This window comes from Sorex araneus, chromosome 1, assembly GCF_027595985.1.
Source record: "Sorex araneus isolate mSorAra2 chromosome 1, mSorAra2.pri, whole genome shotgun sequence".
In the NCBI taxonomy this organism is placed as follows: Eukaryota; Metazoa; Chordata; class Mammalia; order Eulipotyphla; family Soricidae; genus Sorex; species Sorex araneus.
Window position 1 is genome coordinate 265,092,030 of NC_073302.1, and position 18,003 is coordinate 265,110,032.

Sequence of the window (18,003 nt, forward strand, 5' to 3'; positions counted from 1 at the left end):
GGGGTCAGACAGAACAGAACTTGGCCATGCTTGGCCACGGTACATGAGGAGGCAAGTAGATGTGCAGGGCAGGACACGGAAGTCATTCACTGGACTGGGCATCGTGGGACAGGACAGGGTCATTATCCACAGGTAAAAGAGACTGGACATCTGGGGAGGGACGCCAACCCGTTTACTTTTATCTGTATAATAATCTCTACGGAGTTGTGTATGCATATAGTTCTTGCCTACAATTCTCAAGAGCCCACCACAAAGGAAAACCCCCTATCATGCTTACATAACTGCACTGACTTTTTTGTCACCAGTATTTATCTGTTGTGACTTAAGGTGGTTAGATCTAAGTACAGACGTGGTTTGAAATGGCCAAGTGCTTTCAAGTATTTCCGTGAGCACTCTTATTCAGAGAGCCACAACCCTCTAAGGTAGTAGCTGCTCTCTTATATCAGTTATGTCCATCTTATTTTGACTTATTTTTCAATCTTTCCTGATGCCCCAGTTAACTCTTTCTCTCATCTTCAGTATAACCTTCTAAACTAAAATGTAAGTAAACATAAATGAATTATGAGAGTAAAGCCCCTTGTCATAACCTTTATTGTCACAGCCTCCTACCCTGACTAAACCTCTGCCAAAATCTCTTATCACTACTATTACTATCACCTCCTAACTACTATTGCTATCACCACCTAATTAATTTAACTTTCCACTCTTGTTTGCTTTCAGTATATTTAACTCAGCTCCTAGAAAATCCACTAAATTTGGGGATCAAACCTGAAAAGACTCTTATATTCCAAAGAAATATGGAAGTGTGCACAAGATTACCTAATTAATATCTCTGAATTTCAAGTGCCCCTGAATCTTGCTAGTCTGCAGGGCAGACTTCCTGGATGTTCCTCAAAGGACTACAAGCAAAAAAAAAAATTTTTTTTTTTAAATAGCACCATGTTGGGAGCCAAGAGAGATAGTAGGTAGGATGTTTGCCTTGGACAAAGCCAAGCTGTGTTCAACCCCTAAACCCCATACAATCCTCTGAGCACAGCCAGAAGTAATTCTCGAATGCAGATACAGAGTTAAGATCTGAGGACTGCTAGGTGTGGGGATAAGAAAAAAAAACAGGAAAAGTAAATTTAATACTGTTATCATTTTTAGGATGAGGGTAGGGATGGTAAATGCTGTGTCAATGGTCCCTTCAACCTTGCCCACCCAGTACAACTGTCATCTTAAATGTGGAAGGCTTCAGTAAACGTCGCACTCTAAAATCACTATAAATAGCACAAGATATATTTTTATATCTTTTATATAGCAAAACAATATACTTCTTTTAAAGTTCTAATGATAGTTGGACCCAGAGATTTTTTTTAAAGTATACTGTTTTGCCACAGCATTTATTAGCCATTTGCTAATGACACTCTACAAATAAACATATACACATCACACACTGACATACACTCACACACACACACACACACACACACACACAGCAAAGTTGGGCCAGATAGTATAGGGCTTAAGTTGTGCCTTACATGCATCCTGCCCAGTTCAAATCTGAGTTTCACATGGTCCTCTGAGCATCTCAGCTCTCCAAAGCCTTCAGGATGTCACCCTTGAGACCCTTTAGCACTGCTGGGCTTGATCCAATAATTGATTATTCTGGAGAGTCCAGAATATTTGGGGTCCTTTAAATATCCGACTTTCATTCAGAAACTGTTTGGTCTGGGTTGGGGGTGCAGGGGGGGATGTTGGGTTGGGTGTCCTAAGGTCTCCTGCACAGTAGTTAAGAATTCTTTACCTGGGGAAAGGACAGCAATGAAAGAATTAGGGAGATAACTCGGCTGGAATGCATGATGGTTCCTTGAGCAAGACTGGAGTGGCCCCAACACTGCTTCTTTATATATGGCACAAAATCAAGTAAATAGATAGCAATGGGGAAGGGCATGCAGGGGTATATGTGTTTAATCTACACCAAAAATAGCATTTGTTTTAAAAGAAAACTAATTCTAAGATCAGAAAAATGTATATTCCCTTTAGTAAGGCTATAGCTACTGTATGTGCCCAAAGATTCACAGTACTGTTAAGTCTAAGGATACTATATTAATTTCCAAATTTTATTTATATACACTCAATGAATTTCAATACTTAAAAATACTAAAGTAGCTATGAGTTAACATTTCCATAAATCCTATTTAAAGTTAAAAGAATTGTTTGATAGATTTATATTTTCATTGTATTATGAATGCTACACAATATTTTTTAGAGCTTTTATAAACTAGTCTATGCAAATTAAGGCAGTTAAGATTACTAAAACCTAGAGTAAATTTTTTGTTTATTAGTTTAGCAAATACTTAGCCCTAAATCCCAAGAAATTTAGTACTTGGAGATCTGTCTGGATCATGAAATATAAAGTTATAATGAAAAAGATAAAGAAAAAACTTCAAGTGAGCAAGAAAATGGTATGCGAAAGTGATAAGACTAGGACACATTAAGGTGAAATGTGGCTAATAGGAGAGTTGCTTTTACTATGATAAGAGAAAATGACTTCTAGGTACTGGAATACATAAAAAAATAAAATATTTGCAGGAGGTCCTCTAATTAGCAGGTAGGAATATTGTTATTATTGTTTAAAATTGCCAATGTCCAGAATAAGAAAAGCAGACAAATTTTAGTTGATTTTATGATTTTATTTATGTCTTCAATTATCTATACCCAATGTATTCCCCTTTATTGCTTACCCTTGAAAAACTTATTATTGCAAGTAACCCTCTTTCCTTGGTGTGCCACACTATCTAATCCTAAGAATTGGCTGGCATTTTTCAACCGTTTTTACTACACCTGCTATCTAGTGCCTTTCCTGCATATTGGTCCCAAAACTGTAACTGAGGTCCAAGACAGTGGACCAGTGATTTTCTAACTTAATTTACTACACCTGTGTGTACTGGTTCATGTGCCCATGGAGTAGGGGGGAGGAGAGAGAGAAAGAGAGAGAGAGACAGACAGACAGACAGACAGACAGATAGACAGAGACAGAGAGAGACAGAGAGAGACAGAGAGAGAGAAAGATGCAGGGCATGATTAAATTAAAGCTGGGTTTTGTTAGAAAAGGATCTCTGAGTTTTATTTGAAATGCCTGTAACTTTGCAGCTTGAGTTGTGGTTCTTGTGTAAAATGTGTCTGCATACAAAATAAAAATAATTGCAGTTCTTGGGGCCGGAGCGATAGCACAGCGGGTAGAGCATTTGCCTTGCACACAGCTGAAACGGGTTCGATCCCCGGCATCCCATATGGCCCCCAAGCACCACCAGGAGTAATTCCTGAGTGCAAAGCCAGGAGTAATCCCTGAGCATCACTGGGTGTGACCCAAAAAGAAAAAAAAATAATTGCAGTTCTTAGGAACAAAATTTAAAAATAGGAAGAAATAAATAGTAGGAAGTTATTTAGATAGTGCTAGGGGAAAATATTTGGGGAAGAAGATCAGACCTGGTATTGTCCAGAGCTTTGTATCTTATATTTCAGATAAATCTGTAAATTTTAGAAACACTGTTTAGACTTTTCTGCTTGTTATTTTGGGTTTTGGCTTTAGGGCTGCATCAAGTGGTGTTCAGGGTTTATCTCATACTCCAGGGTTGCTCAGAACAGTGTTTGGTGCAAGGAGATAAGCAATAGTGGGTTGATTAATGAGGATCAGTCATGGACAAGGTAAGTGCCTTACCTAGCCTTAGCCATTTCTACTTTATAGATACTATAATAAGATTTGTTTACTGAAGAATAACATTCCCTATTTTTAAATAAATATTGTTCTGTTTTTTAGAGATCACCTTTTAATGGTGATCTGGTATATCATTGATCATATAGCAAGCAAAAAATGCAAACAAACACACACAAAATTAAAAACAAAATAGCAATAACTGTCAGTGTACTGTATTAGTGTTTGATTTTTTCTATTACTCATTTTTATGAAGTTTCAATGGAAACAATCCCTTCAGTACTATTGATGGAATAGAATGTTCTTTTCCTTTTATTTTGGTATAACTGCAATTTTTGTACATAATATTGTCTTATGTCATACATCTAATCAATTGTCACTTTCCTAGTGGAGTAAAAGAAAAAATAGGTCTTCTAATTCCTATTACTATTATAAAGAAATTTTAAAATAAATTTATAAATTTAAAAATAAACAATATACAAATGATTTATTCCTATATTCACTGTATCACTGTCATCCCGTTGTTCATCAATTTACTAGAGCAGGCGCCAGTAACATCTCCATTCATCCCAGCCCTGAGATTTTTAGCAGCTTCTCCTTACTCATCTTTCCCAATGATTGGACACTTCTTTCAGGGTCAGGGGAATGAACTCTGTTATTGATACTGTTTTTGGCATATTGATTATGCCACGGGGAGCTTGCCAGGCTTTGCTGGGTGGGTGGGATACTCTCAGTAGCTTGCCAGGCTCTCAGAGAGACATATAAATTTATTTCCCTCTATGATTATCATCAATAATAATAAATAAATAAAAATTAAAACACTGTTCAAGGCTATTACAGAAGAAATATCTACTTCCTTAACTTTAGCTTTTGGACCTTTCTTGAATACTAGAAAAACTGTTATACATAGCACAATGTTTCCTTTATATTTTGCTAAACAAAACAGAAGTAATGCATTAATCCAAAGCACATATACAAACAACTTAATACCTTTCTTATAAAAACCAGTATATTGCTGTTAAAAAAAAGTTAAAATGTCTTTTTAGTTTAAAAGAAAGACAATGATAGTTTCAAGATACAACACAAAGTGTATCTATGAATCTATAATCGTCTACATAATCTCTGACCATGATAAAATTAAATTTACCTCAAGACCATTATAATGATGGTTATGTAGAACTGAATTCACTTAATTTTTAAAACTATAATTAGGAAAGAGTACATCTGGGTCAGAGTGATGGTTCAGGGGGTTGGGTGTTTGCCTTGCATGCAGCTATCCCAGGTCCAGTTTCTGGCACCCCATATGGTACCCAGAGCACTGCCAGGAGTAATTCCTGAGTGCAGAGCCAGGAGTAAGCCCTGGGTATCACCAGGTCTGATGCAAAACAAGCCAAAAAATAAAAGAAGGAAAGAAAAAGTATACATCAAAACTTTGATTCTCATATGCACTTTTAAATTTCACATATAATAAATAAATTTATTTTCTACAAAGATGCATCTAATGAAAAAGTTAGAACCAAAAGTAGAGTGTTTAAGAATATTTCTTATCACAGAACAAAATATTCTGTTTAATTTTGAAAGAAAGCATAGAAAAATGAGCAAAAAAATTGACTATGGTCCATTTTACATGTCCATGTATCCCAGAATGTATATTTTTTCAATAAGAAATATAGCTAAGACATAGACACAATGGTTCTAGTAATAAAAAACACAAAGCAGATTTGATAAATAATCTTTTAGCATGTTTTCTTTCTGAGCTAGTTCTTTGTTATTGTACTTATTTAAATTATGTTTAAAATACTGTTCTAAACATATGCTGAATAGAAACAAACTTATAGACTCTATAAGAAAATTTGCATACTTTAATTTTATCCAGAAAAAATATTTTTCTCAAAATAATTTAAACATTTTAAGCATTACTAAATGTATTTTGTCTTTTCTACTATCTCCATGATTTAGACTTTGTTGTATTTTTCTTAATAATAGTATAAGCAATAACTTTCTTAGAAATTGCATCACTCATCCAAATTTTCTGATTCATAGCTCTAAGAATAATTTTGTAAACACACATTTTTTTCACTAGTCGCCTTTCTAAAGCTAGTCTAAATATTCCTTTATTTTGAAAGTAAAACCTTTTATCATTTCAACAAATGTTTTCTCCTTCCTTTGAATACTGTTAGCTTTGGGACAGAAGCGATAGTACAGCAGGTAGTAGGATTGCTTTGTACATGGCTGACTGGAGTTCAGCCACCTGCATCACCACTGGCAGGTGTGGTCAAAAGAAAAAGAAAAAAAAAATAAATACGTTTAACATTCTGAAGGGAAGGTACAGTCAGCTGTGCTCAGGGTTTACTCTTGGCTTTGTGCTATGGGGTGACTCCTGACATTGCTCGGGAGACCAATGTGGTGACAGGGATCAATTCTGATTTGACCACATGCAAGGTAAGTGCCTTACCACTTTACTATCTCTCTGGTGCCAAATATCATTATTATTTAAAGATAATAATATTGTTTTGCCATTAAAGAAGCATAAAGATTTTTTCTGCTATTTATTATTTTAGAGCACCAAATTAACTCAAGACCCCCACATTTAAGCAGACAGTTGTACTTGGTGTGCAGGGCTAAAGGGAACAATGTTCCCGTTCACTCAGCTATCCTGCAGAACCCCTGGTGTTTTTACACATTAATTGTATATCACATAATGACAATGAAATGAAGCAGTTGGTTAACTTGGTGCCTGTTTTCTCCTTAGTCAATTATCAAGTATTCCATCATTGCAATTGCTCTCTACAACTCAGCATCATATCGTATGCTTTTAGGAAGGTATAAAATGCTATAAACTGCATTTTAAATAATACACAGATGATGGTCATGGATGGTGTATATTCATTATAGAACAGTATATTATAACACAAAGTACATATATATGATTTATAGTGATAGATTACATAAATTATAAGTAGATGGATTGATCAATGTTCAAATAGGAAAGTGGAAATAAATAACTGCCACTTTCAAAAACTATTTTAAGCATCACATTGAGATTTGGCACTGTGTTAGGTAGTTTGATCCTCATAAAAACTTTTGTGGTGTCATAATTTTATCTCATGAAGGAGATAAATATTAAAGAAATTGACATGTTCATAATCATGTGACAATAAGTCTAAAAAGGATAAAAACAAATTCAGACACATGACTCTTAACACATCATTTCTCAGTATCAAATTTTATGTCAAAAGAGTATTTAAAGGCCAGATAAATAGGAAGAATTAAGACATTTCATTTGCAAATAATTTAAGACACAAATTATTTCAAGAATTCTGGTGCCATTCAATTCAAGTTCAAATCTCTGGCACCACATATGGTCACTTGAGGATTACTAGGGTCACTAGGAGCTACTCTAAAACACAGATTTAAGAAGAGGCCCTGAGCACTGCTGGGTGTGAGACCACCCATGCCCCCCCAAAAAAATAAAAAACAAGGTGAAAACAAAAGTGTAAATAATTAAAAAACATTATATGATATCACTTTTATTATAAAGTATTTCAGTCTATTGCACTTATAATATCACCTACCTGTGGTGGAAGGAGTGGAAGTCTTATAAAGGCAAGAAGCATACTTAAGTCATTGCATCTCCTCTGCATATCATACTTGACCCACATCATTAATGCATGGAAAATGGTTTCTTCATCAGGAACATTTACATCATCGCTGGCCAGGAGTTTATGGAGCTCCTCAGCAGGAAGCAGTAAAAATTCTTGATTTCTTATAACTTCCATTATGTTTTCCTGCAGGGAGAAAACATCTTGGCATAAACTCCGATTTACTTTTATTTAGCTGGCAAAGCATCTCAGAAAGAAATAAGAAAAGCCGTCAATAACCTTTGTTCTCATTATAACATAATCCTTGAGCCTTAATCCTTCAGAAACTAGAAGCTGTTAAGATGAAAGTATTGTAATTGTAATTGAAGTGTAAATGTATCCAAGACAGCACAGATCTTGTAATAACTGAGGGATTATAATGCTGAGCTTTGTTATGCAGACAGAATGTACTAAGTGATTAACTGTTCGAGTTTCAAGTGGTCTTCTGTGTAAGATTTGGTGAATATGAAAAAAGAGTAGTATTAAAAAAATTCTTAAATGAGACTATCTATACGTGAATAAGAAAGTAAGAATGGAATCAGAGAGAAGTAACACTAACGGGTGCATCGTTGTTTATTCAGAAGGGGAAAAAGAATTATGGGGAATGCCATTTAATCCACAATATAGGATATTTTCACTCTTCTATTATCTCTAATACTTCCATCCCCTCATACCATTTTCTTACTTTCCTCAGTATCCCACTCATACTCTTTCTGATTGCTGCCATAAACTCCTAATTACTCTGCCTGATTCTATTATTCACTTCTCTATTTTACCCTATATAATCATGCTAGAATATTATTTCTAAGACATAGATGTTTTAAATGACATTGATCTAAAATATTTGTTTCATTTTGTTCTGGTTTCCTCTTATCTAGTCCAAATTTCTTGCTCAGTCATGATGACTTTTCAAGGCCTAATCTCGTCGATATTTGACTATTTCATTTCCTTTTATTTCTTTTTGTTGTTAATTTGTATTCTTCTGCCCCAAAGTTATTTTATCATATTTTCCATGATACACTATGTATCTTCCTTCCCTCACTCTATTGCTTACAATTACGTTTAACCATTGTATTTTCCTAATTCTGGTATTTCTCTATCAAAACTCAGTTAAACACTTCCAGTAGTGTATTGGAAACTCCTGAACTTTCCAGACATTCCATTGTGTTTTCCTAATTTTGATAATTCTCTTTCAAAACTCAGTTAAACACTTCCAGTAGTGTATGGGAGGCTCCTGAAATTTCCAGACATTCCACTGGCAATAAACTACCTCTTTATAATATGTGCACAGTATATAATGCTTGTAGCTCTGAGACAGAAGTTACCCAACTTTTAGGTTAATTTATATTCCATGTAGGGATATTATAAAATCTTCAGATCCCTTGAGAAGAATACCATGTATCTGCAGTCATTGTTATTTTGGGTTCACTTGCTGGTTCTCAGGGCTTATTCCTGGCTCTGAGCTCAAATCACTCCTGGTGAGAATCAGTGGATCAAACTCAGGTCCCCCATGTGCAAGGCAAATGCCTTGCCCACTATACTATCTCTTGAAACCTTAATCTGTATTACTAGATCTGGAAATAGAGAAGTTGAGCAATACATATTTGAAGGAAACACATATCAATGATCTTTGCAGGAAGCAATGTGATTTTGGAAACAGTTACACAATATTCCTATTTTTCAAACATTTAAAGAAATATAAGAATAAGAAGAAAGATGTCTGTTTCTGATACGTGGTTAAAGAGGAAAGAGATTTGACTTTGTGGTATTTTCTTTTGATCCATTCCCCATTCCCAAGAAAAATATAATTAAAGCCCCCCTTTTTTTTTTAGGGGGTGGCTGCAAATTGGGCCACACATAGTGGAGCTTTGCAGCCACTACTAGCTCTGTATTCTTTCTGGCACTTTTCAGGGAATCACGCGATAGGAGGGATTAAACTAAGATTGAGTGCATGAAAGGCTAACATCTTAACTTTTATACTCTATATATGTCTGGCTCCTAGTTTAAAATTGACTGTTATTGTAGCACTTTGCAAAGGACATATATGGGGGATAAAATCAGAGAGAGACAGAACAAATCCCAACTGCCCAAAAGCAATTATGCCTACGCAAAGTAATAATAGAACATTCAGTAAGTGTCCATTATTCTGTCAAGGCAGATTCAAATCTGTTTTATGAAGAAACTGAGCCATGTTAAGGGTATGTCATTGGAACTAAATCCATGGCTTGAGATACCTTTAATTTAAATAAGAAAATAGTATCACTTATGTTCTTTCCGATTATGTGAGACATTTAAGTACAATTAGTTGTCATCACATCATAGCTGATTTCATAGAAATTGATCATTTTTCTGTGCTGCTTCTTTGCCTGTTATGTAAGTTATGTAAGTTATAGATACACAGTAACAAAGTGAACAATGTTCTGAAAATTAGTGCGGCAAAATTTCTCTAAAGAGCTACAGTAAAAATATGCTTTTGAAAGAAATTTTAATGGTTTTTCTGCCCATCTATTTTTCTAGCTATTCAAAAATCTATGACTCTATTAAACTGCACACAGAATTCAATAGAATTCATCAGTATATAGCAAGGGGTTCCATAAAAACTCAGCTCAATGAAACTCAATGCTGTCTATCACAGAGATTTTGTGAAGGCATATTTCATTATATTTTACAGTATCTGTTTTATGATGGCCCTTGGGAAAAATTTGTTCCTGGTTTTAGTGCTAAGGATAATTGTACTTCTGAGTAAATTGCCTGGTTTTTATCATGGATGTTGTAAATTATGAAATTGATCCGATTTTTTTTATTTGCCTCTAGGAAATTTGGAATAACTCTGAAATCTATCTGATAGGAAGGCTATAGTCTTTTACAGTTGGATTTCCTTTTTCAGAAAGCTCTGATAATGGTTTATTTAATATTTCCAAAGCAGGTGTTTAGTTTTTCCTTTTATTTCTATATCTATTTCTGAGTGTCAGATCCCCATAATTTTGTATTTTTGTTAGATACATAGTATTTAAAAATATAACTAAATATAAAATAAATATTAGAAGTTAATATCTCCTAACTAATTTATTTATACATTTTATTAACTTATGTTCTATTTTGGAAATTTGAAATTTAGAGTTCCATGTACTCTTTGTCTTTTCCCCATTAAATCTACTTTAATGGTATCCTGAGAGATATTTACAACTTTATGTGTAACCTAACTCCTGAAACTTGGTTTGTATTCTGTATGTTTAAATAATATCACTGTATCACTGTCATCCTATTGTTCATCGATTTACACGAGTGGGCACCAGTAATATCTCTATTTTTCTCAGCCCTGAGATTTTAACAGCATCTCCTTACTCATCTTTCCCAATGATTGGAGGCTCTTTCAGGGATTTAAATAATAAATTCTCACTAATTTTCTTAGACTACTCTTCCACCTTAGCTAATTGCCTGTTGACAGTTAAGATCAAATACTAGAGGCATCTAAACTCTCTGAACTATTTGCCTTTTGTCATTTTTTTTTCTTTTTGGGCCACACCTAGTGATGCACAGGGGTTACTTCTGGCTTTGCACTCAGGAATTACTCCTGGCGGTGCTCAGGGGACTTTATGGACTATATGGGATGCTGGAAATCGAACCCCAATCGGCCACATGCAAGGCAAACACCCTACCCACTGTGCTATCATTCCAGCCCCATTTTGTCAATATTTTTTATGTTCATTCAATGATTTATGCTACAGAGACTTATTGACCACCAAACATAGCCTGGGACAACTACACTGAGAAAAACAAAATGGATTTATTTCACCGGGGACACCTATATAACATGCACTGTGTAGGAAATGACTGTTGGCAACAAAGTTTTCACATGAAACTAAAAATTAAATAGGGATATAAATTCAAGGTAGGAAATTATAATATACTATATTCTGGTCAAGGTAAACCATATAAGCAAAAGCAAAATAGCTTGTTATAAAACACCACATGTTATAACACCTTGATGAGAAATGAACTGAAAAATCTTGAAAATAACATCAGAAAAATTATTTACATTAATTATATAATGAGATGAATTACTCTACAATCTTGATGATATTTTCATTAAATGGGACTATGCATTTTACTTATAGATTGAAATAATTATTATACATGTAACAGAAATTTTATAATTATAGTTGTGATAATAAAAATATTTTTTACAATTATATATAAAAGTATTCTTTAAATTTTGTTGCTTTACCACATTTAAAAATAATTTTATTAACAACAGAAAAACTTACATTATTACATAATGGTATTTCTCTTTGACAGGGACCTTGAACCCACAGCCACTCCCAATGATATTTAGCCAACACTGCAGACCTGACGGTTTAGTTTAGTGCTCAGACCCAACAGTGCTGAGGTGTGACCAGCGTCTCGTCTCACTATATTAGGCTTTTGCTCACCACTTCTGCTTTCTTTGCGATAAACAGTAAGCAAATATTTAACATATATAGACCGGAGCCATAGCAGAGCAGGTAGGGAGTTTAACTTGCACGTGGCTGACCCAGATTCGATTCCTCCATTCCTCTCTGAGAGCCAGGCAAGCTACCGAGAGTATCCCACCCACACGGCAGAGCCTGGAAAGCTACCCATTTTGTATTTAATATGCCAAAAGCAGTAACAGTAAGTCTCACAATGGAGACGTTACTAGTGCCCACTTGAGCAAATCGAGGAACAACGGGAGGACAGTGCTCTCTTTACTCATCCTTCCCAACAGTGCCTCATTGAAGGCTCTTTCAGGGTCAGGGGAATGAAATGCATCACTGTTACTGGTTTTGGCATATGAATATGCCACGGGGAGATTGCCAGGCTCTTCCATGCTGGCAGGAAACTCTTGGTAGCTTGCCGGGTTCTCCAAGAGGTAATACTTCCCTTCTGGTAGCTCTGTTTTATAGTCTCTGGATTTTGGCTGTTGACGGTATTACAGGGCGCTGGGGGCAGTTTTTCTGGGCATGACCACCTAGCTACTGGAAAATGGGGCATCTGGGTGGAAGAAGAAGCCCAGTCCTGATCCAGATAGTTTGGAGATATCAGCACTGGGTCCCGCATATCTGAGTTCCTCTACTGGTTCCTTCATGTTTGAGGTTCGTCTGAACATATATATATATATATATATATATATACATACACACATATATATATGTATATATATTAGATATATATATACACTTCATATCTGCTTGGAATCACAGAATGCTAATGTATTTGGATATAATAAGTGTATTTTATATATATATACATATATATATACACTTCACGTCCACTTGGAATCACAGAATGCTAATGTATTTGGATAAAGAGGAGTTGCAGACACAATCAGCCAACTGTACTGCATTAACGTCCTTCCTAGACACAGGTTTCTTTGTAAGATTTCAAGGTTTATTTTTAAGATCCTTGGAGAGGTAGATGCACAAGAAATGTAGAGTCAAACCCAGAAAAAACAGGTACCATGAAGGTGGAGGTGCAATCTGATGCTGCCACCCACAAAGGAATGCCAAAGGTTGTCAGGAACTCACAGAAGATGAATAAGGCAAGAAAACATACTTCTCTAGTGCCTTAAGAAAATACAGACTTACTGACATCATGATTTTAGAATCAAAGCCTCTAGAAATATAAGAGAATACACATCTACTGTTTAAATTAATTCAGTTTGGGGTACTCTGTTATGGTAATCTTAAGATAAGAAGAGGAATCCGACAGATAAATGAACAGTTTTCACTTAACCCTATATCAGAATCACAACTATTCCCAATCTTTACAGAGATTATTTCGAGATAGCACAGTGGTAGGGTGTTTGCCTTTTACACAGCTGACCCGAGTTCGATTCCTTCGCTCCTCACGGAGAGCCCAGCAAGCTACCGAGAGTATCGAGCCCACACGGCAGAGCCTAGAAAGCTACCTCTGCGTATTGGATATGCCAAAAACAGTAACAATAAGTTTCTCAATGAGAGACGTTACTGGTGCCCGCTCGAGCAAATCAATGAGCAACGGGATGACAGTGACAGTGACCACAAATTATGCCTTTAATACGCACTAGATTTGGAAGAAACAAGAAAAGTTGAGGAAAGAAAGACAAAATACTCTTTTTTTCCCAGCTTTTTGGGTCACACCCGGTGTTGCACAGGGGTTACTCCTGGTTCAATTTATACTCAGGAATAACTTCTGGCAGTGCTCAGGGGACCATATGGGATGCTGGGAATCCAACCTGGGTTGGCCTCGTGCAAGGCAAACGCCTTACCCACTGTGCTATCGATCCAGCCCCAGAATTAACTTTTTTTATTATGTCTAGAATTTAAACTTTCTGAAAATAGTGTAGGGAAGCACCTCCTCCACTTGCAAAGCCCACTTGTATGACTATCTTATATGACTTAAAGTTGATCTTCTGCTATCCTGCAGCCAAGACTTAAAAGATTTCTACTTAAAACCAATTTTTCTTAGTTTCCATGGTTATTTCCTCTAGTTGAGTCCCTTTATCAAGGTAAAAGCCTGAACTCATGAATACTACTGTAATAATATTTCTTGGAACTATATCCAGTATATGTACCCATTAGTCATCTTTCAAGCTTATCATGACACAATAGAAAATTATATTATTTTAATGCCTAAAATGTATTATTTCAACTGAAAGAGATTGTGGACAAAAAAAAAAATCTTACTAACCATATTAAGTGACTTCAAAATTATAGGAAAAATTATTGTGACATTAGCAAAAAGATTGATTAGCTTCTATAAAAACACTTCCAGTAATATCTTAGTCATGATTTCCTAACCAAAGAACAATTATTGCAAGATATAATTTTCTCATAATTTTCTCACCTTGAAATGAATTTTGTCATAAATACTACTCTATAAAACACTTTAAATTCGCTTTCTAGAGCAGTTTGTATTAGAAGAAAATTAAAATAGATCATTTTTGTAATGCAGTTATATGGAGTAATTCTTTAACCTTTATAATAATTTTATCAGTTCCATATATTAATAATGTATTTTAAGATGTTTGTGCCAGCCCATGGAGAAATTATGTTATTGGCAATTAAATCACAAAATAATAGCATGCTTGTGTATTCAAAACTTTATTTTCATTGTATCTAAAAGTCCAAGACACTAAATTACAGAAGCTTCCTTTAAAGGCATTACCAAGCTTGGTAAAGGCAAAGAAATAGTAATAATAATGATTCTCTACAACTCTGCTAGAAAAAATTAATGGAAGATAATATTTCTCTCTTTTTTGAAAGGACATTTTGCAAAAAATTGACTGTAAGATCTACTTTGATGTGTAGGAATGTATATTTTATCAGGTATTGCTCAATCTTGACTCAAAGAAAATTGTGAGAAAATTTATACCTTATCTTAACAGAAAATAATTGTTTCAAGACCAAAAATGATTGTTTTGTCAACCTATATTTATATAGGCTTTTGTTCTTGTACTTGTTTCCAAAAATGATTTATCACAAAGGTTTGATATGTGCATAATCTGAAGTAGCCAGACAGTTTGGGTAAAAGTATTTGAATTAAAGAAGGCATGAGTGTGGAAGTCGCTTAGATAGCTACATTGACTATTTTTTGCAGTGAAAAACAGCTTTAACATTTTCCAACAAAGAACACATTAAAATTTTACAAGCTTAAGGTTAAATAGTCTCTGCAGAAGCATGTACAAATTTAATTATATTTTTGCATTCATTTATTGTTTAATAAAATGATTTATATAATTTATTTTCTTGGGTAGACTGATTTATTAGTTGCATATATCCAATGTCAAAAAAATCACAGCATAATATATATTTTCTTATACTTAACCTATTTTTAAACTTTTCTAAAAGCACATAAAATTGTAATCATTTTTTAAAAATTAATTAAAATCAAAAGTAGGGCAAAAATTTTTCTTAGGAAAGTCATAAAGTGGAAAGTAATTAAAGTATACTAAATTCATGCAAAAGAATTGGAATAAATAAGGATATTCCTCATAATAATTATTTAGTTATTCTTCAAGTGTGTCAAATATCTAGTGCATGCCTCATTTTAAAGCATATTAACAGCTAATTTACAACATATATTGATATGTCTATATGTAAGAAATTAAGAATGAATGTTGCTGTCAAACAATGTCATTGAATAATGTTGTGCAAATGAAAAGTAGCAGCAGAGAGAGAGAAAGTGAGAAAGAGAAATTGCAAAAGAGCACTAGCATCACTTTGAGGGAAAAACAAACATATCTTACATAGGCATAGAACCCAGAGAGTTTTGACATGGAAATATCTATTTATTATTTTTATTTATTATTTTAATTTGGTGGAGCATGTTATTTCTCAGAAGTATTTTATACATCCTGAGGCATGGGGGTGTTTGTGTATTCCCAATGATTACTGGCCAGCTGGAACATTGGTTCAGTGTTTGGGCACAAGAATAAGGTATTGATCACGCTCTTCAGCATTAAGGATTTGTGCACAAACCCCATGATGCTGGAGGTCCTGCAAAGTAACATCTGGTGATGCTCAGTTGACCACATGGTATGGAGAAGCAAACCATGGTCAACCACATTCAAGGCATTGCTTTATTTTATTTTATTTTATTTTATATTTTATTTTATATTTATTTTATTTTATTTTATTGAATTTTGGGTCACATCCAACGATGCACAGGGGCTAACCCTGGCTCTATACTCAGGAATTACTTCTTTGCTTGGGGAACTATATGGGATGCTGGGGATCGAGCCTGGGTCGGCTGTGTGCAAGGCAAACGTCCTCCCTGCTGTACTATCACTCCAGTCCCAAGGCATTTGCTTTAACTCCTTTACTATCTCTCTGATCCATACTTTAAAAAATATTCTAAATATATTCATTCAAATTAAAACAATGAATTTTATTTCTCTGCTTAGAATGTGAAAAAAATGATTTGGCTATCAGTGTACTATTACTACTAAAATAAACCAAAGCAAATTTTGTGCAGGAAGAAGCACATGTACACTCCTATCAAAAAAGTGCTGTGCAAGGAAAATTCAGGCAAGGTAAAATTCAACTGAAATTTCTGTGGAGAGGAGAGGGAAGGAAAGAAGACAAGAGAAGAGAGAAGAGTGGGCGGAGAGGGGAGAGAATAGGAGGGTGAACTCCAGACATCCTTCAGTTTTAGTGTGAGAATGAACCAGTTTTTTTTTTTTTTAATTGAATCACCATGTGGAAAATTACAATGCGTTCAGGCTTAAGTCTCAGTTATACAATGCTGAAACAATCATCCCTTCACCAGTGTCCATATTCCACCACCAAAAAAAAAAACCCTGTACACCTCCCATCTCTCCCACCACCCACACCCCTGCCTGGGTAACTGATAAATTTCACTTTACTTTCTCTTTACTTTGGTTACATTCAATATTTCAACAAAAAACTCACTATTATTGTTAGTAGTTCCCCATTAGTCAGACCTGCTGTGAAGAGATATAAGGCTGGTTTTGGATTTTTGTATTTTAGCAACTAAGTCCAGGGAAATTTCTTCCAGAAATTGGATCATTGCAAGCTCGTACCTCTCACCTATGGTTCAAATAATAAGGCAGTTGCCACGCCCTCAACCCCCCTCCCCACTAGGAAAAGGCGAGAGAGAAAAACCTTTCCCCTCCTGGGCAGGCATGGGGCCGCAGCTTAGTTCTCAGTCTGGAGACACTTCTGCAAGGAGCTGCAGGTACCAAAAGTAGTTTAGCTGGCCTCTGGAATCATGCTCGTGCAGCTGTTGTGAGGCTGCACATGTGCGGCCCCCGGGATCACATCTCGGCAGAGAGCGGGGCCGGTGCCACCCCGAGAATGAACCAGTTTTGAAGTACATTCAGGTTGGTGGGAGAATTTCGTTGTAACTGATTATAGGAATAAGGTTTCCATTCCCTTGCTGACTTATGTCTGAAGGGCATTATTCTCACTTTAGGGTTACTTGACTCTCCTCCATTATCCTCTATCTTCAAATACAGAAAAGAGAAGTTGGATTTTCATGCCTCAGGTCTCTCCCATTCCCTCTTCTGCTTCAAAGACACACTTTAGTTCTTAGCCACATATCTAAGATTGACTCATAAAGCTTTATGGTCTTTTGATTTCAGGAATCCATGTCATTATACTTGAATGATCCTAAATAATCACTGTATTTTGAAATTGACTCATCACCTTAATTCCTGATAAATCTCTTCGTGGTGATATCTAGATAAGTTTTTGAATAGCAAGGGAATTTTGATGGGGAGTCTTTAGAATTCTGTCTAGTAATCCGGTCTGGTTTTATTCTTATTCAGAAACTTACTGATTGAAGCTTATGTATGAAGCTTACACTTCACCATTATTTTCATCCAAATATAATTTACCATATATCTAAATACATATCTAGGTACTAAGCAGTCAACCACAAGCAGTCAACCATGAATTACAACTGCAAAGGTACAGACTTAAGTTTGCCTTCATGAACCTCTAGCAGACTTTGATAATTTTTTCTTTAGAAACTGATGAAATGGTAAATTTTGTAATTTGATCAACAGAATTGTTGGTAACTAATATTACCTCATTGATCTTGCATGCTTTGAAAATAGCATTCTATTGACGACTGATTTGAATGACATAGATACTTTTAAAAGTTGTTTTTAGAAAATCTATAGTTCTTAGTAGTTGCATT

General features: G+C 35.1%; 1 protein-coding gene across 1 annotated transcript in view; it reads right to left on the bottom strand.

Moving 5' to 3' along the window:
* KLHL1 (kelch like family member 1) overlaps positions 1–18,003 on the bottom strand; it is a 319,714-nt gene that overhangs the window by 124,411 nt on the left and 177,300 nt on the right. The window contains exon 5 of the mRNA XM_004604001.2: positions 7,273–7,485. Within this exon, the coding sequence (XP_004604058.1) occupies positions 7,273–7,485 (213 nt within the window). The remainder of the gene's footprint in view (positions 1–7,272; positions 7,486–18,003) is intronic.